The sequence below is a fragment of the Poeciliopsis prolifica genome, unplaced genomic scaffold (assembly GCF_027474105.1).
Source record: "Poeciliopsis prolifica strain line A6 unplaced genomic scaffold, Auburn_PproV2 SCAFFOLD028, whole genome shotgun sequence".
NCBI classification, from domain to species: domain Eukaryota; kingdom Metazoa; phylum Chordata; class Actinopteri; order Cyprinodontiformes; family Poeciliidae; genus Poeciliopsis; species Poeciliopsis prolifica.
The window spans coordinates 5,592,252-5,613,298 of NW_026562403.1; the positions used below are offsets into that span (position 1 = coordinate 5,592,252).

The 21,047-nt window shown below is 38.4% G+C and overlaps 1 protein-coding gene across 6 annotated transcripts in view; it reads right to left on the reverse strand.

Annotated features, from left to right (window-relative positions):
* Positions 1–19,455, reverse strand: part of ank1a (ankyrin 1, erythrocytic a) — a 97,092-nt gene extending 77,637 nt beyond the window's left edge. For 3 of the 6 annotated variants that reach the window (XM_055049087.1, XM_055049085.1, XM_055049084.1), the window contains exon 1: positions 19,082–19,455. In XM_055049087.1, the coding sequence (XP_054905062.1) occupies positions 19,082–19,207 (126 nt within the window). In that variant the 5' untranslated portion in view covers positions 19,208–19,455. The remainder of the gene's footprint in view (positions 1–19,081) is intronic. The other 3 variants (XM_055049088.1, XM_055049086.1, XM_055049095.1) reach the window with 1 other exon arrangement.
* Between the last annotated feature and the right edge of the window lie 1,592 nt (positions 19,456–21,047).

The window sequence follows — 21,047 nt, forward strand, 5'->3', positions numbered from 1 at the left end:
CCAGTCAGAGTATCCTGCTGACTTTATGGTATTCTTAAAACAATAAACTGACTCAAATCATTGCTATGTTGCAAAGAGTCTATAAAAAGTTACAATTAATTTAAATTTCAACATGTCACACATTTTGTGCTAGACTTCTCATATTTAATTAAAAACAAAAGTCCTCCTTACAGATGAAAGTACAGAAGATCTCAACACATTTTTATCAGGAAATATTTGAGAGCTTCATGCTTCCCTGTGCTGACAAATTTAATGGAGAAGCTGATTTCATTCTCCATCTGGGCTTTCACACACATACCAAAAAACAAATATTTGCTTCAATTACAATGTTATTCCTGTGCTTAATAGGCCAACAAACTATCCTGATTTAAACCTCACACTATTATATTGTTGAGAAACAACAGAGCCAACAATGAAGATGAGGCCCTTATCGCCTCTGAGCAATAAGTCCTGCAAATAAATAAATGAGTGCTGATACTGAAAATATGCATGGGCAAACTTTGCAGAAGGCTAAACTTTCTGAACATCCTTCTTCATTGGTTGTATTACTTTAATTTTGCTAGAAAGTGAATTCCAAAATAAAGTTGAAACACTATGTGCAATGAACTGCTTTAAAATAGGAGTTTCACTTTATAAAGTTTTTATGAGTTTGGGATGCGAGGTAAGTACTACCTAAGAATGAGCAAAGTTAACTGATGAACCGTGGCAAAATGCAACAGCAATGCACATAAAATATTGGCAAAACTATCATTCATACAACAGTTGGTTTGGCCATGAATCTGAATCACCTCTCCTTCGTGTCGTGTACATCAGTGAGCATCTGGAGAGAGCTGGAGGATGAAGCTCACCTCTGCTGCCATTAAATCATTCATGACCCTGCAGTGCTGTGGACCACACAGTGCCAGAGCTGCCTGCTCTAATCTGCATTTCTTTTCTGACACGAAGCACACACAACACCAGAGTCAAGGTTTTAAGCTCTGCACCAAAACTCTACTTCACTGACAGCAAATGTAAATGGCTCACCTGAGCAGACACACATTCAACAACAGTTTGTATTTCACTTCTACCACTCCATGCAGCAGAATCCTCCACTTCCTCCCCCAATGACTGAAAATATGTCCAAATATGTTTTTCTCCATGGAAATTTCTCCATGGAAATTCCCACACCATCTTTCACAAGCAGTGCAAAGTGTGACATCAGTCCTCTGTGCAGCTTCAGAAGAAGCTTCCCCATCCAGATAGGAATAGAAATATACTTACTTGTCCCACCAGGAGGAAATTCAGATAAGAATTCCCCTCAGGTTTTCGGACAAATATGCATCCCAAGTCCTTAAGCACACTCACATATCTGCTTACCTGGAAGTAAATTACCTAATAAATGATATACAGAACATAGTGCTGATGTTGTTATTTTAAAGGGAGCATTGGAGTAATGTATGCAGAGCGGTGTGTTCCATTTATGTTGCAGGTGCAGAAAGATTGTCATGATTCAACAGTGATAATATGCAAAATAAGTAAATCACAACATGTGACTCATAGATTGTATGAATGAAACAGATTAAGGGACATTTGGAAGAATTCTATAAATAAATGTGATAATTTTCAATCTTTCTCTTCATTTTGCTGTTGATCAAGCTTCATGACTGAAGTGCTGAATCCTTACTGAATAATAGATGGTGCTGCGTAACAGTATTGCAGACCAGTTCTGATTTGCTGCACTGGATAGGAGGGAGAGGCAGTTGTTAATACAGGCTGTGTGTGCGTGCATGGGTGGGTGTGCATGTGTGTGTGTACTGCATGTTCTGCTGATATCTGGGACAATGTGTGGCTGTGTGTGTCGGATGAACATGGAGTCTTCCAGAGGACTCAGACACAGCGATGCAATTGATTCTTCATGAGAGACACACAGTGCTCGGTCTATGACACCTCCCATCTTCTCTCTTTGTGTCTTTTAGAAAATTTCAGAGCCAACCAGTCAGAGTATCCTGCTGACTGCGCCAACTCCAAGCTGTCAACATGGTCACATCGTCGACAAGACTTTGAGAAATCAAAGATATAGCAAATCCGATCTGACCAGCAGAGGGAGCTATAATCCGTGCATCCATTTCTGATGTCCTCATAACTGGAAGACTATACATCAGATATAATTTACAATATTCTTTCAACTTCTCAGGGTTATCTAATCTGTCATTTTCTACCATGCAGGTCTTTTATTTTTATCATGATATTGCAGGAGACAGATGTTTGATTTGCATGTTGATTCATGTATTAAGTAGGAATAAACATGGACAGTGTTATACATTCTTAGCTATGGTCATACAGTACAACATACTGTAAAAGCACTCAATGAAGCAAATGTTAAAATGTCTCAGGGGGGTGTGGTTATCCAAATGTACAACTCTAAATATATTAAGAAATGATACACAAGTTTTAGTTAATTGTGGATCTAATGACTCAAATATATAAAAGGCATAAAAACCAGTAATAGTTTTGATACGTTTACATTAGTAAAAAACACAAACTTTTAGTTCCCATCACAAAGATCTTTGCATGACTCTGGCTGAATATTTGACCATTCTCAGAAACAAGGTAGGGATTTGGTTTTAAGAATAGTTGATCATTTATCAGCACAATTTGATCAGAAATTGACATTAGCCAATAATATCTATTCCAAAACCAGTTCCAATGATTTTTTTTATGTTGTCCTATTTGGGTGAGATTTCCACCATTTGAAGAAAACAGAAAATCTGTTTGTTGGTTTAAGGAGAATCTAGTCTTCAGGCTACATTAATTCATCCTCTATTTGATGCACCAGTTGATGCTACCATGATGCTACCAGACCTGACAGCAAGGTACTTCTTGGTCTGAAAGTGTCAACAAGAGTTTATATTTTTATGACCAGTTATTTTCATCTTTGTCTCCTCAGACAGTGAAAATGTTTTCCAATAGCATTTTGGCTTGTCCAAGTGGTCAATTATAAATTTAAGATGAGTCATCAGTCAGTTTTCGAGCAGGAACGTCTCTCTTCTCCAGTCTTCCAGTTTATTATTGGCTGTTATTGGTGGTTCCTGGCTCGTTTCTGAACATCCTGATACTTAAACCAACTTGATCAAAACATCTCACAAAACAAACACTAAACATGTGTCTAACCAAGCCGTTATGTTGGGTTAAAACTGTTGAACCGCCAGAAGCGCTCTTTGCGCACAACATCCAGATTTTAACACTCACACATACACCTCTGCATGGTATCGACATATTCTGAGCACATTACACAACAAACAGGGCTGAAGTTCAAGAATGCTACCAGCGTGCAACAAAGAAACAGCAGTTAAAGGTAAAAATAAACTAAGTGGGAATGCAGAACCAAGCAGAATAAAATTTGGCACTACAGCCCATTAATGCTGCATGAAGACAATGTGTTTAAACAACATAAAAACCCAATTAGAGCTACATTTACTAATTACAAGACTAACTTCTCTTAGTATTGCTTTGAGCAAAAACACATTACGCATTTCATTTTTATTCAGCTTAGAACCAACTGAAAAACTCCAAGTATGAAAAAGGCTTACAGACCTAAAACTGACAAAAGGTAAGCACGGCACATCATAAAAATGGCCACAGCATAAAAAAACACAAGCATAATGTATATTAGGTTTCACACAGTCAGCGGAAAGTGCAAAAAAGCAACTAGAATGGAGTGATGACAGCAGATGTGGGGCAAGAAAATTGATGATGGGAAAAGGAAAGACTACAATTATCTCCAGTTTCCTGGCCAAGGAGAGACACCACCTTCAGGGAAGACAAAAGAAAATAATAATGGGACCAAAGTATTGCAAGTTAGGCAATTTTTATAACATATTTACAAAGAATAATCTGGTAAAAAGAGTCTCACTTTAAAAACAGAAGGTAAAATAAATATTACAGCTTTAAGAATTTTTATTTTCGTTTTGACTTTGACAGAATTAGGCAAAAATCTAATACAACAGTCCATTCAATGCAGTAGGAGCTTTAGTTGTAGTTCTATTCTTTAAAGAGAAACATGAGCATAAAAAAATGATCCAGGCGATTACTTAGTCAAGTTATCGGCACGATAAAATTGTCTTCATGCATGTAACTGGTAGCTGTAAACTTTGGCCCAGATTAAAAATGTTTAAAACAGCCAATACCGATTTTCTTTGGAAAAAAAAAAACAAAAAAGAATGTAGCAGCAGACTTTAGGCCAGCTGACCAGCAGTGTGCAGGAAATAGAACATTGAACAATTTCTGTACGTCTTTCAAAGTCAAAGAACATTTCTATTGGTTTAGAAAATGACATGATGGACATTTTTGAGGGTTTGCAACTGTGATTATGTCAAAGCTTTTTAACTAGTCACCCATGCCAGCAAATGCATGGCTGCAAGAAGAAAGGCTGTAAGGCATTAGGAATATTTGATTTGACAGCATGTTTTTATTGGAAAATTGTAATTGTTCAGTTCATATAAAAAAAAATGTCAAGTATTCACAATAATAATATGCTAAATCTGGATTTTTTTAATGTTATTTTATTAAAATTTTCATTTAAAATACTGAGTCTATCTCCTTGTAAAAAAATATCACTAAAACATTTGCAGTTTTACATATTGATGAACAATTAAACATGCCGCTTCACACTATAATTCGCATATGGTTGTTTTTTCTATGGAGCAGCTTAAATCTGCACACATCCTCTTGTCATATTCTATAAAGATGAAAGAGTTTTAATTTTTTGAGTTTCCTCAAAGTATTGTAAATAAAAACTACAATTAGGTTGCAAATCAACACATTCAGTGTTTAAATATGCAGCAATCTCTGCTTTATCTCCTTTAAACGTTATAGATTTTCTTCAGGAGTTTTTACATCCAGAAGAGACTCAAGCCACACAGAACAACCCAGCGGCTGAAAAATGGCCACATAAAGAGGAATCCACATTAAGCACATGTATAGACGCAAACACACATGTGCATCAGATGCAGAAGCCACCCAGTATGCAGTTACACTTCGGTGCCCTGGAGGACAAAGTCACAGCACTCTCCGCTCTGACAAACATTTCCTCCATTACCACCACAGTAACTGTCCTACGTCGCCTGAAGCTCCACAATATATTCGCCTTCACTTACACTCTGCATGGAGTCGATGAAAGAAAGGATGAAAAGAAAAGTGGCGAGGAGAAAACAAAGTAGTGGAAGAAGTGCTTGTATACAAAAGGAGAAACACCAACAAAAAAAGAGACGACGACACAATGAATGTAGCCATGTCAACAGTATTTGACTTCAGCCCCATCAATAGCAATGAATTATTCACAGAAAAGAGCCTTTCCAGATCCATCAGTCTTTTGGTGTTCATCTTCCCAAACTGTGTTGGTAAAGACAACAATCAAAGATGACACAATGCTCTTCTGTGGTCATCTGATCAATCTTCTGCAGGAGAAAGACAGCTTGTGGTTGCGCAGAAAATTATTTATGGATGTCCGAGTCAGAGCATCTTAATGTCAGTGTGTAGTTGACATGTAAAGGCCTTTGCCCGTTTTGAAAGTGAGAAAGTAAGAAATGTGTCTGAATCCACTGTAAAGTTTCAAGCACAAACATCACTGTATTATATAGATTTTTTTATTGACAAACTAGCAAAAGTAATCCTGAAGCTTAAATGATACATGGTTTCCAAATATCTGGATTTTTTTTTGGCTGAAAATCAGAAAAATGTTTTAATAAACCTTCCAGATTCAATTCTTTGTAGAACCAAAGGATCAACTTCAAGCTTCTAAATCTTTTAATAGATTGTGGATTTAATTTATACCTGGACTTTGACTGGGCCATTCTAACACATGAATTTGCTTCAGTCTAAGCCCATGAAGCTCTTTTTTTTCTTTAATTTTGAAGTACTTCTAAGTCAAAATTTTTAAAACTATGTATCATTTAATTAGACTTCATAATGCTACTTTGTGTTGCTCTAACAGCTAAAAGCCAACAACAATCTAGTGGCAATTATGGTTTTAACATAGCAAAATGTGAAAAACTTCAAGTGGTATGAAGACTGTTTCAAGATGAATTTAGAAGGATAGGGGCCTGCAAATTGTCAGAGAGACACGACACATTTGTCCCCAAAACGTAACTTAATCCAATTCCAAAGTCCAGATTTAACAGTCAAAAATCACCGTTTACCTCAAGTGCGAGACTTGAGTTTTGAATTCTGTCTTTGTATGAGATAAATAATCTTTCATTTTTCCCCAGATTTTCAAATAAATCATTATCCTCTTGTTCTTCAGAAGAAACTCTAAACTCTAATACTGAATGTTTAAAAAATATAATAACACGGAAATAAATACAAAATTATACATGTCAAAGTTTAAAACAAATTTAAGAAACATTTAAGAAGAAAGTAGTTTTAAACCCCAGGATACCTGAATTATGTAACTAAAAGAGGAGAAGCAAATGAAGGGAATTTCAGTTTTTCCTGTCAGAAGAAACTCTTCTGCATGAACACTAGGTGGCGACATCTAACTTTCTCAACAGAGCACAGTGCTGACTAAGAGCTGGCTGACAGTCTGTGTGTGTATGTGCCAAGTCTGTATTCATGTGTGCTTACATGAGATCGAGAACAAGGTGTGGTTGACCTTGTGAAGTTTCTGCCTAAAAGCAGAATTTCCTTTAACTTCAAGAGTTAAAAACCCCTTACCATGGATCTAAACATATTTAATATGCAGAGAGAGACACTACGGGAGTAGTACAACAACAATTGCCTGATTACCGGATCAAAGGTTGCACAAATGGATGCCGTAGAAGCTGATTTATCCCCAACTCCCACTTCTCTGCCCATTAAAACTGTAGCTTGCTGAAGCAGTAAAAGTGACGGAGGCTTCGCACGTCTTTCTTCCTCTCATTATTGCTCATTTAATCTCTTTAAATGGGAGTCTACGGTGTCCAACTCAAACTCAGAGAGAGGGAGAGATGGAAATGTTAGCAGACCATGATCTTGCAGTGTTGCAATGTGCCGCAAGTGACTGCAGCAGAGAGAAGGGAAGGGTTGTCTGTTTTAAAGCAGGAGAATTGATTATGGGAGGATTGAAGAAATGAACTCCAGCAGGGGGGAGAAAGAGAACAAGGGAAGGAGATGGGAACTGGAGGTGCAGCATCTGCTCAGGGAAAAATCTCTGAGGTCAGCCAATTAGACGTTGGGCGACACTGCTATCCTCCCAGCTAGCTTGTAAATCCTTTCCCACAAGACAAGCCACGTGTCTCTCTCCAATGAACAAACGGGTTCACCAAGAAGCAAAAAGCCTGAATAGCGTTAAACATAGGCAGGTCAGTGCTGCCCCTGTCACTCTAAATAGCAGAAAAACCTGCAGGGGACCATAAGGAATTAAGCTGGTTAAGAAGCCACAGTCAAGAAAAGCAATTGTGAAAGTGCAATTACCAGCTGCAATACTCTAAATGAAATTTCATTTACCTAAAGTGCACTATAGTAAAGAAGAGTAAAGAAAATAAAGGGCTATCATTTTGAAATAAAATGACTCCATATTCACAGAGGAATGGTGGTTAGCAGTCTCATCAAGACCGTTAAAAACCTTCTGGAGCAATCCCAAAGGCTGCATGCTTTCACTCAGGTTTTCTGAATAACTTCCCACTATATCCTTCCCCCTACAAACACAGAACTCTTCACCAAGTTACCTTTGTAACTCACATTAGCAAAACCTTGCAGCCAAGAGAAGTTGAAAGCTACATGCTGCTAATATCTTCATGAGTTCATCCAACGCAACATATGATTTTGTGGTTTGCTTTTTACCTTTATTTTATTTAATCATGGTATATTAGTTTCTGGTGAAGAATTTAGAAAATCTGTCTCTCTAAAGTAGCCTTTTTATGCACTGCAATATTTTCAGCAGATGATGTAAAACATTTTTTAACAAGCGATACCGACTTTATGTCATGGGAAAAGACGATGACACTTCTGAGACGATGGGGTTTACAAATTATTAAGCTGTTAATAACTGGTCTGTAATTCCACAGCACTGTGACATAAGGATTAGATGACAAGAAATCGGCGCAGTGCTGGGATTTGTCATAAGGTAATCTGTCACACACAACCAAACAGCTTTTGTAACATACTACTCATTGCCTTTAAAGTGTCAGATTTGAATCTGCATTCAGGAGAGCAACAATCCTCCAAGCTCTAAGCAGTCCCTAAAAATACATTAAAAACTGGACTTTTTTTTCGGTTTTGTGTGGACTGCACAAAATTAATATACTGATTTTCATCAGGATCTTGTGTGATAGACTAACTCAAAGAAGTGCATAACTGAAGTGTAAGAAAATTTTTTATTATGTTTTATTTATTTTGAATGAAATGTGTGTAATAATCTTCCTTTACTCTGACAACCCAAATAAAATGCAGTGCCAAAAGCTGTCTCCAGAGATCGAGTCAACAGAGCGCACCTGCGCATATTTGAGTCCTGGTATATGTCCAGCTGTTTTGTGATTCTTTAGAGGTTGTTAGAAATTATTAGGAAAAAAACAGGATCATGGATACCAAAGATCACAGCAGAGAGGTCAGGGGGAAAGTTGAGTTTAAAACAGCATAATTGGCTACTTTGGAAGCATGGCAAAAAGAAAGTCATGGCCAGTCCTGTTTGCAGCTTGCTGCACGTCATACACAAGAAGCTGCTCTGTTTAGATGAAACCAAAATGTAACTTGTTTCATGAAGACACTGTTAACACAGCATATCACTCTGGAGATGGATTAGGATAACACTGGACACTTCTAAAAACCAAAAGATTTCACTCTGGAGAGAAGGTCCAGCTTCTAGCAGGACACATGTCGAAAACCATGCTTCAAAATTGCAGTAAGCACGACTTTATGTTGGCCTTTCAAATAAAATCTCAACAAATCATATTAAAGGTTATAGTTGTGATGCCACTACTTTTGCAAAGTGTAACATTTTACTGATTTGCTTTTTCTGCTCTCTGTATTCTCTCCCTTTGAGCAGGATTCCTTCAGACCAAACACCTGCACTCTATCACTAACACATAAGGTGCTTCCCACACACACACACACCAAATGGTCCTATGTTGGCAGGCTTGCCTTGAAAACACAAATGTGTAACAGCTTGGGCTTGGAGCTAAACATAGAGCCCAGAAATTACGTTCCATCACAATCCCTCTAAATATAAAGAGACCTTTGCGGTGGTGCCGTTAGAGAGATCAGTGGCATTTATGCTCTTGTGGACCTGAGTGTCAAATCGCAGTCCATTCAGTAGTTGTTCAGAACCAGTAAAAGAAAACTATAGATGCATCAAGTTATAGCACCTATATATATTACTTAAAGCAGAGCACACAAGACAGATGAAGTCGTTTTCTACCAGGCAAAGCAGAGCAGATCAATACCGTCAACGGTAGACAGTCCATTGCAGATGTTCTAGCTCTATTATATCAACCCAAGAGTCTGAGGATTTCAAGGCAGGGCTCAGAGTACCTGGACATCAAACTGCACTAAGCTCGCTGCCTCACCTCCTGTCCTTTCCACCCTCATCAGCCACAAGGAGCATAAAGGGAAAGAGCTCGGGCTGGATAACAGACACCAAACACCAAGCTTTTTCCCAACAAGCCGTCCGGACAGGACGTATCAAATTCCTCCTCTCAGAACATATCACCTCATTCTTTCTCCTTCTTTTTCTCTTTTTGTATAGATGTGATGAGGATCCATTTCAATAACCCCGATCTCTCAATTCTTGTTTCAGGCAGTTATGTAACAGCTGCACTACCAGAATAACAATTGGAAAAAGAGATTAGCACAATCAGCCAAGGAGAGACAGAGAGGGAGGGGAGAGACGAGGGGAGAAGATGGAGCAAAGGAAGGGAGGGAGGGGAAAATCTAAGGAAGCCCCTTTCAATAATGACACATCAGTTGTAGTTGTGTGAGAGCAAGCACACACAGATGCTGCAAATCTTAATTCCTGAACGCAAACCTCTGTTTGTTCTTTGAGTGCTGCAGTGATGCACGTTTTGTGAATTCAGCTTTAATGAGAATCACCAGCCAGGAAGCACAACAATAAACAGAGATCCCCAGGCTTTTCAGCATTATCAAAATGATGCATAATTTTTTTTTCATTCATTAGGGCGTCGTGAGGACATAAACAGGTGAAGATGAATGTGGCTCTGGACTGAATTGCTGCAGTAAGGTGAAAACTGTGGTGGGGAGGTTTGAGCGCGCATTTAAAAATATCTTGAGGATTCACAGTTTTAGGGAAGCCTTCGCTCTGCAGAGAGAGGCTGCCTTGTGAATATTTGATGTCATTTCTTGTTTCTGTTTTAAAACAGAAGGGTACCACCTGTGGGAGTAGGGACTTTTTCTTATTGGATTTTCTAAGACATTTGATTTAAAACTATTATTTTCTGCTACCTCATAAATGGAGCTCGTGTTCGCCCAAACAGAAGTGCTGAGGATGGAGGACCAGGCTGTGGACCTCTAACTGGCCCCACATGCGCTTTTTATACACACTTTAATTAAGGCAGAGAAAGATGCAGCTTTTCACTGTGGCTCCAAGAGCCAGACTCAGTAAAACTATGTCACAGGTTCCTTCAACATGAGTGAGAGCCTCAGCTCAACCTGCAAAATCATCTGTCATGGGGCTGTGCAGGACCACAGTCCCCCGAAGGCATACATGATATGGGATTTATTAAACTCAGAGAAATGAGTGAAAGCTGTGCAAAGAGAGGAGGGATGTATAGACTGCAGGTTGATAAAACTGGTGACAAGTCGAGAGATAAACACACTGTAGTCAACATATATGAAGATTTGATTTATTCTTTTAACTCCAACTACAACACAATTAAAAAAATAATCATTCTAACCTGAAATTAGATTCCCTCTACCAGAACTGTTTCTGGTAGAGGGAATCTAACACAAAGCAGAAATAATAATCCATGTTTATATTGCCACCACACATTGAGCAGGAAAGTAAAGAAAATCTCCAATGCTCACTATAAAAGAACTGCAACAAACATCTCAACTATGAGGGGCTATCTACAAAATCTACTGGTTGTGAGTAATACCATAAAAAATTGGTCTGCTGTACCATCCATGGATGTAAACATGTTGAGTCTGTTGAACTCCAAGGAGTTTAGTATGATCTGTGCTTTGGTCAGATGAATTTACACTGACTTGTGCCTTTTTTGCTTCTAAAAATCTTAGTAACCTTAAAATAGTACACAGTGTAATAATTCATTAAAACAAGATTTTAAATAAAATTCTGACCACAGAATTCCAGAAAACTGGAATTCTGTGGTCAACAGGTCTTTTAGAAGTCTAAATGTCAAAAGTATATTCCCATATCACAAAAGAAATGATTAATCAGACCTGAGGTCGTCCTCCAAGCACAGCTCAGTCCCCAGACCTCTGGTCCCGCTGTCTTTATGATACAACCTTGTGAAATATTAGAGCAGAAGCTGTTCTTCTGGCAAAATGACAATGTACAAAGTGTGACAGAAGGGCTGCTGAAAATGCTGCACTGGTAATTGAGTTAAACAGTTTCCCACACACAAACACACATTTAACAAGTTAACTCAGCATTATGGTTGCATTTGTTTTCAGGGTGAATTTACACGGCTTCAATAAAACAATATATTTGAAGGCTTTAAGCATAGCTTTACTGGTGCCAACAAATTTGTACACAGCTGTGTTTAGATGGTAAAGAATAAAGTGTTTGTTTCTGCTAATTCAAGCAGCAGAGCTAATCGGTTATAGCCGGTTTCATATATTTTATTACACAACTTTCTCACCTGTCTATTGCTCAGTTTTATTTACATGCTACCAAAATAAAAACAGATCCTCTATCAAAAACAAGATTATATTGCAAAAATAAATCCAAAGGATGAATGAAATCACCAGATGGAGATTCGATAACTCACTGTTCAAAAACTAAGCTTCAGTCTCCTATCAAATAAATATGTAGAAAAAGATGATTTTATTTGCCGTTTGTGCAAGATGGCCTGCTTTAAAAATATCTGAAGTCGTTAATCCCCCTAGCTTTATAACGCGTATGTTTCCTCACAGAAACGAATGGCACAAAAAACTTCAACAATCAGCATGTTTTAATCAGAGAAATCAGATGGAAACAGCCAAGCTTAGAGCAAAAATGAAAACTCCAGTCGAAAACATGATCGGATAATTAGGAGTTCATAAGACTTTATAACAAAGCGATGTGAAAATTGTATTTACATCATTGCCAAGAAAAATATTTCAAATCAAACTAATGAAGAACAATGGAGATTTACAAAAATTACTCAATGATAACTCATCCAGGACCAGAGGTCACAGATTATGATTCAACAAGATAGTTGATATAAGTAGCTAAATGTGAGAGTATTAGGCTTGTATTAATGCTACTAAAATGTAAACAAAGGGAGGTCTCGCATTTTCCCCAAACATCTTTATTTCACTAATAATTTGATTAAACATTTAAGCTTCAGGACATTGACAACTTGCTGCTGTTGATTGAACAACAGAAAATCCTGATGTAAAATGCCCAACTATCAGTTCATGATACAATCAGAATCAGACTTAAATCTGATTCTGATTGTATATTAATCTTATTTACAAGCTCCCACAGCAAAACAGTGACAGCAAATTTGCTGCATTAGAAAGCAGCTAATCAACCAATGTGATGAAAAGCTTAAGTAGACCATAACCTTAATTCGACTGGATTCATTTCATCCAGCAGCTAAAGGAGTCAGTACAAGGAGTTCTGGGAACAAAATGAAGCCGTGGATCAGCCTGATGCTGCTTAGCCAGCATTTTATACAAGCACGATTACGCACAGTACCACAGCTACTCCTGAAAAACAGAAAGTTTCTCTAATTTCTCATTCAGAGCAAAAAGTCAATATTTACTCAGGGGTTTAAAAGAATAGCTTCACATTTTGAGAAGCATATTAATGTAAAGAAATTAAATGGTAAATCAGCTTCCTTCCCGCTTTCCTTAAAAATTAAACATTGCTAATGAGCAATTTAATCTTAATCTCCTGCCAATTCTGACAATATTCTGATCTGTCTAACTTTAAACAAGAATATCAAAAGCTTTTATAATGTTTTTGATTAACTACAAGAGTAGTAAATTAACGTTTTTTGCCACTTCTTTTTTTGTGGAAGAAAAATACATTTTTGAAATTAAATTTAGAAAACCAGAGAAAACTTGAGATGAAATATCAAATCTTACTTCACATAGAAACAGTTAACTGGTATCAAAACATTAAGATGATCCTTCAATAATTGCAAAAAGGAAAGAATTTACAACACAAGCGTACAAGTCTAAATTGTGTTGACATGCTAAACTTAAAGCAAAGAATCTAAAAAAATTTAAATTACCAATAAACTCCTGAAAACTAATCAAATATTTGAGGAAATTGTGGCTGGATTTTGTTTTAATAGGGTATTAAGTGCTGTAGAGAGTTTGCTTGAATAAATCTGCAAGAATTAATTTTGGTTCTTAGATATAATCAGGTTGTTTGCAACCAATATTTTTCTGTAAAGCACAGTGTATGCTGATTTTCAAAGTCATACAATAGAAACTATGTTAAATATTTTGCAAAAAGTTGATCCACATTCTTGGGTACCTTGAAACAAAACCCCAAGCTCTTATTTCCAAATTCTTGCTTTTCTGAAACATTTAGGCATACAAATAATTTTGTTCAAGAATAATTTATTTTTTTATTCTAAAGAAGAATATCAAACCTTTTCTAATTTGGGCATATTCAAGTAAAGTGACAGATTGATTACTTAAACCAGAAACTGGCATTCATTAGCAGACATTAATTAGCTCTCCACAGCTAAATAGCACTAGAAATAAAAACCGTAGATGGAGAAATTACGCTGATTATTGGCATGGAGAGGTTAATAGTATAAAGGTGTGCAGACGTTTTAAAAAAACCATACATGGCTGCATCTGGTTGAAAGCAGCAGCCAACATTTTCAATACAAGACATTCAAAAATTCAGCTACTTATAAATATTTCTTGTAAATAAAACAGAGTGGGGAAACTAAAGGAGTTTAACTCAGTCCTACTAAGGCTGCTTCAAACATAAAGCAGGCAAGCTATGACTAGCATATCTACTAAGCTAGTCACAGATGACTTATTTAACCAGCTAAGGTTATGTTACTCTTAAAAAAACATTCAACTCTTAGCCCATGCCAAAAAGGTATTGCATGAACTAGCATCCTAACTCTGCATCAGTCAAAATGACCCTAAATAAATGTTATAACTGCTGCTTCTAATAACATGAAAATATCAATAATAAATTTTATCTTTTGATTGTAACAAAAAACAAATCATGATGTGCATTTTTATTAAATTTTTGTGTACTTATAGTATAGTACTAAACTTTTAACTCAAGGTTATTGTACCAAAGGAATCTTGCAGCACCCCATGCTTACTTCAGGGTTATGATTACACATGAGGTCATAAAGGACATTTAGATAAATTATTCACTCTGATGACCATAACTGTGGTACAGATCAGCAGGACTGATCTCAGACACTGTGAAGCTGCTGGCTTTGATGCTGTTAAGACACTATGTTTCTAATCCACTCCAACAAACCTGGAAACACAAAGTCACATAAAAACGCAGCAAAAACACCTCAGCACAAATCTGTTATAGACAGCAAGACATTAAGTTGATCGACAGCTCCGCTTGCTGTTGAGGCGTGGAGAGTAGGAGATACATTTTGGAGGGCAGACCGAGACATTGTTGGAATGCTGATCTGCTCCAGCCTCGTCTGGTTTACATGAAGACAGGTTGAGGACAGAGACATGAGACAGTGCTGTCTAACTTTGCAGTGTTCACTAACAGCCTTTTGAGCCATGGCTTTCTGCACCAGTGCAGCTCATTTTTACCGCTAAGGTGCCTGATGGGCTGCTGTGCATTTACAGCCAACATACTGCCAGACAAATATGCCAACAAAGCAGCGCAGTGCATCCTGAGCAGACTTATTGTATTGATGAGTTTCAGAGAAAGCACTACTGATAGGCCACAACGTTTCTCTGAAGAATCCAGTGTAAACAGAAAGGCTGGCCTTTCTATTACATCATTCCATTCAGTCTCATTAATTTTAAAATGCTTAGTTTAGTGTAATAAGTTTGTAAAATACATTCTCTGGAAGTTTAAATTGCTTGAACCATGCGTCAACAACATTTAGGCAATTAAATATGGGTCCATTTGTCTTTTACAAGCTCTTACACATTTATAGATTTTTGGTTAATTTTCCGCCTATTTTTAATAAATACAAACGTTTGCTGTTAATAGTTAACATAATAAAATTAGTCAGGCTTTATGTAACTTCAAACATTTATCAAAAAGATAGATTGCAAGGCCAACTGCTTTCTCAAGACATTTATGGTCTAAAATTCACAAGGTTCATACTTCATACATGTGAAAGCTTGCAAATAACTCCCTGCAGCTACAGCTGTTGTATGGTCAATAAAGAAAAATGTGACTTATTATTCTGTAGATGTAAAAGGATATAATGAAATACTAAAAACTGTTTTTAAGTACAAATTATTTTTCTAAAAAACAGGAAAGGAGAAATGGTTTTATAACTTACGTTTTCAGCAATTTGACAAACTGCACAGTGATCCTAGAATCGTTCTTAGTTTTCAAGACTGTAACGTAAAAAGGTGTGATACAATCAGTGTGGACAAGTTTAAAAAATTACCAAGATCAGGACAAGATGAAGTGAGAACTATTATGTAATATTGAAGTTCAATATTTTAGTCAAAACTTTGCTATAAAAGAAATAAAACCAGCCCGCTAGTTTTTTGGTAAGGTGAATCTGAAAACTATCAACTGCAATTTAGATCATAATCTACAAAATGTAAGTCAAAATGTACGTAACAATGTAACAGATGTAGAAAATATTTCAAACTCAACGTGTCCTATGATCATGTAAGAGTCTCTAAGCTGTTTTTTACACTCTAGAAAAAAATGTACTCAAACCTGCAGGTGTTAAGTTTTTCCCATTTTTGTCCATCATGCTGACTTAAGGCAAAGATCGCAGCAAAGCACAACTTCCTGGCTGCTGTCACAAGGTAATCCCTGACACATCAAAGCTGCTGGACACAAAAGCACCTAAAAGAGGTGAAAATGGGTGCTGACCAGGACAATATGGGCTTTGTTCGCATCCTGACAATGCTCATTTTTCAAGAGGAGCAAACTCATCAATAGAAGTAATTTGAGGACATTATCCACCACTCAGCATTTGACCTGCATTGTACAATGCCACAACACCATAGAGCCAATTAAAACGCTACTTTCACCCATTGATGAGGAATTGTTGTTTTCATTCATTTGTAGACAAAGATTTATGTGCTCATAAACTCCACAGTCATCAGAAACACCAATGCATTTTTACCTCATGCAGAGAGGAGTGAAAAATTGTGTCTTCAAAAATAAATTGATTGAAAATAAATTAGCTCTTTCACTTTAAATGCCGCATTGGTTATTATAGACAATCATTGCCCCTGACTTAACCTAAAAGAAATTTGCCACAACTGAAAGGTCAAAAAATTGCACAGGTAAGCCTCCAAATCGCTCTGCATTTTGGGGGCTCACCTTGTTTAAGCCTCAGATATTAAAAAGATTCAAAATTGGTTGTCCTGTTACCAAAAAATAGATTTTAGGTGGAGTAAATTCAAGCTGAGGTTTGGCTATTCAAGTAAATCTTGAATAAACCTTGAATAGCCAAACCTTGAATAAGATTTATTTACTTCAGTAAATCTTGAACAGCCAAACTATTCAAGCAGAGTGAAAGACGCTAAAAGCAGACTCCAAAAGCCCTAACGTTTCCTTTCAGATAGAGATGTAAAAGGACTCTGTTCACTGAAAAACAGACAATTTGCCAGAGATTTGGGCTGAAGTTTGAATTATGTGAGCACCAAAACCAAATAAATGCTTGATGTAAACCAAGGAAAAAAATTCCCCACCATGAAGCTTGGAGGCGATCAGCTCAGCATCATAAAACCCACCATTCATTTGAACAGGTATCAGAGAGTGCTTGAGAAAAACAAAAAGAGATTTTGAGCTGAACTTGAAAGTGAAGATGTTGATGATCCAAAAAAATGCCCAAAAAATAAGAACTAAGACCATAGAAATTCAGAGCAGCAGAATCAAAGCCTGGATCTTGATATGATTCAGTTTCAGTGGGATGATGTCAACCTGCCTTCACATGCAGGAAACCCCTCAAACATCTCCAAGCTGAAAATGAGGAGATCGGCAAACCTTCCTCACAAAGAGTCTCTGGAGCTATTCAGCCAAATAGAGATTGGCTTTTAAAGAGTTTTTCTACACTTAGAATGAACATTTTTACTGATATCTTTTAATGTGAAAACAAGGATTAAGTTCTGGTGTTTACCTGCAATTACATCATATTCCATAAAGATACATTGACAAAAAACACAAGACATTGACGCAAACAATTCTTTTGAGAGACAAGTCGAAACAGCAACGCTTAAAGGTGTCTGTCACAGCTACAGTTTTATTCTTGCCACTACTGGAAATCCGTTGACAGGGACATTCATAAAGAAGGGATCACTTCTATAGACCAACCTTCCTACGAAAACAGGTGTGAATGTAGACTCTAGTGTTTTGACAGCCAGGCAAAGTGTGAATTACAGCCCAGAGAAAGAGCTGAGGGCATCAGGAAGGAAACAATGAGTGACAGAAAGAATCCCTCCAGTATTAAGATCTGCTCTAAAAACCAGGAATGGCTACAAGCCAGTGTTAAAAAAAGGAAGGCGAGGAGGAGAGGTTATGAAGAAGAGCTGAAGGAGGGGGAGCTTTTCCCAGATTGAAGCTGCATGGTTGTGTAAGAGATAAGAGATGTTAAAATCGAATACCAGACCCTTTAAGTCAAAGTTGAACTGCCTTTGCACCCTCCACAGCACTCCCATCACATCCTTATTCATACTGTAAGAGCAGCAGGCTTTCCCTTCTTGAACCTCATCTAGGCTGAGACGCCACTTTCTCTCACATGCAATATGCACACAGTCATCTCTACATCCACTTCCAGAAATAAAAAGTTGATAAGGTATGGCTTTAAGGAATAGAAGGTGAAGGGAAAAAAAAGACCATGGGAGCTTAAACAGCTCACAAAAGTCAGAGTGATGGTATGTGTGTCACTGTGCTGATTAATTTCCATCAAAAACAGAAAAAAAGATAAATAAATCTGAAAGAGAAATATATGTACAACTGCTTGATAATTTTTCTCTTCGACTTTCTGTTAACATAGACATTTTGGTCAAATATATCTGAAAAGTTTTCAAAGTTGCCTTTGAGCTCAGCCTCCCCTGAGGGAAAGAAGAAGCTGTGCAGTTTCCGTTCGAAACGCCGTCTCTCCTGCATCAGCGTCAGATTGGTTTAGTTAGCCTGGCACACACCGCACTCACAGGATGGCTGGACTCGTTTACCGACGACCAATACACAATCTGCGGATGACTCATTTTCATTAATGAGTTTCAGTGAAAAGCAGCGAGCGTCCAGAGGAATGAAGCAGACCTGATGATGTGAGGGGGGTGGGGGGGGGATTTATTGCTATAACGAACCTTGCCAGTTGTTCTGCCCGGTACTTCTCTGTCAGACAGAAGTCTGCAGGTTATTGCTCTGCAGTCATTACAATTCCTCACTGAGGAGAAAAAAACTGGGAGAGAGAGGGTCTGTTGCAGAGTCAAGCAAGCTTACTGTCCTGGTGGAGGAATAATTCATACTGCATTGTGAAGACAAAGAAAGAGAAGAGGGTAGAAAACGTACTGAGACAGCTGAGACAGGACAGTCGATTAAGCAGTCAGGAGTAGGACAGCATGCAGTGTGTGCTACCATTTCCTCGTGTCTGTATGCACAGGACATACATGTATTTCAGTGTACACACAGTGGAAACACACTCTGAACAGGGTTCCCATGTGTGCCCTGGCACCCCCTGACATAGCATGACAGAGAAAGCAGGAGGGTTGTCTCAACCCTTCTAGCCACCCCTCCCTCCAGTCACCCCACCCTTGCCTGCCCCCCACCTGTGAAGGGTCCCAGTACCTTGCGCTTTTTATCCCGGGAGCGACTCCTCTTTCTCAACCTTTCCTCCTCCTTTTCTTTCTCTTCCTTCTCCAACTGGGCTTCTAAATCCTTGTTCTTGCGGAGATGTTTGGCTGCTTGTGCCATGTTGGTGGTGTTGCTGCTGCTGCTGCTGCGGGTATCTGCGGTGTTGACGTGTCCAGATCTTGTTACAACGCTCTTGCGGAGGGGACGGGTCTCCTACCTGATGCGGGCCAACACTAGCGCTGCTGCTGACTGTTGTTCCTCTGTGGCCCTGCAGAGTCTGTGAGCGTGCTCACCCTCTGCCTCCTCCTCCTCCTCCTCTTCAGCAGTGCAGTCACACACACAGCGGCGGTCCTCAGCCGTCTGCTGTGGGATGCTACTGCAGCGCAGCTCTCTTCCTCTCCCTCCCTCTCTCTCTCTCCCTTTTGCACACTCTTCCCTATCTCACTTTCTGTGCTCAGTGTTTTGTCCTCTCAGGTCTCCCTCCTTCACTAATCCGAAGACGGAGTGTATATAATAGTGCACAAACAGGTTTGTCTTCTTTCATAGCTACTTGCCTTCCCTGCATCTCTTCCCCTCATGCTGTAAAATGGCTTCGATCCTCCTGCCACCCTCCCCATCAACAAAGATTGCAAAAGGATGAACTGACAGTTGGCAAATAGCAGGAGCAGCTTTAGATCAAAGTCAGCTCTCCCTTCTCATGCTGCATTGATTTTGTTTCCTTTTCCTGTATTTAATTTCCCAGTATCTCATAGACCTGCTGTGTGTCCATCTGTGTAGGATCGCTCACTGGGCAGTGCAGGGATCCCGTCATCGCCCCCGCCAGTCACGCACACACACACACGCACGCACACCAGGATAATTCAGGAAATGAAAAAGACATTCCAAGACATGTATGAGGTGTTTGGTGGGAGCTCTGTTACTTGTCTACTCCCCACTATCTTGCTGCGCTCCACCCCCCCACCTTTCTACCTCACTCGCTAATATTCAGGCGCTGCAGCAGACAGGATCGTTGCCCGTGCAAGGCTGTTGGTGCAGTGTGCATCTTTCTTTCAGAGTGAGGCAGGGAGCAATTACTGGGGATTTCACATCTGTTGGAAAGCAGTAATACTGATTAAAAGTGTTGCTTCACTTATTTCCCTAAATCATATTTTCTTAGCTAAACACAGTGTTTCTTTCAAGAAGAGTTACTGTTAAAAACATGTACATTTACTATTTCTAATGATGAAGTCCCCAGACAAACAAGTGCACAGTAAAAAGAGTGCTAATGGAGTTGGCACCTGTTCACTGGTACTGCTCTGCCTCTCCTCCTCTCTTTGTCTTCCTCCCCACCCTTTTCTTCCCCATTTTCTCCCTCCATCCTCCTCTCTCTGAAACTGCTGGCACAGGCAAAAACAATCCTTTAACATCTCTCTCGCCTGGCTCACTATACATCACACATATAGTTTACAAAGACATTTTAGAAGCACTAACACACCTACGGTCTGCACACATACCATCACATGTGCTGACACATACTTAGAGTCATAAAGCTGCTGATGTGATTTCACTTAGACTCTTTCACATTTTTTATACCTGCTTACTTTTCTTTCAATTACTGAGTGCCCATTAATAAAATAAAAAAGAAAAATCGGGCTTTACTCTGATTTTCCAACTGTTTTTTCCCCCTTTGGCTTTGCAGTGACTTCTAATATTTACTGAAATAATTTTCTGAACCACATTTTAAAAGAAGGGTAGTCTACCTGACATTTCAGCTGAACACAAATATAAGGAAATCTTTGCAAACCTGGTTGTTTCTCTGCTGTAACAGTACATCATTGGACAGCCAATTTATCACCCGTTTTTGAGTTGAACAACAAAGTTTATTATTTGGGTTGCATCCATTGGAAAACTTCCTAAATGCTCTTGTTTAATGTCAGAGTATTCTACTACTGTTTGGAGTCCTTGATTTGATTAGATGGTT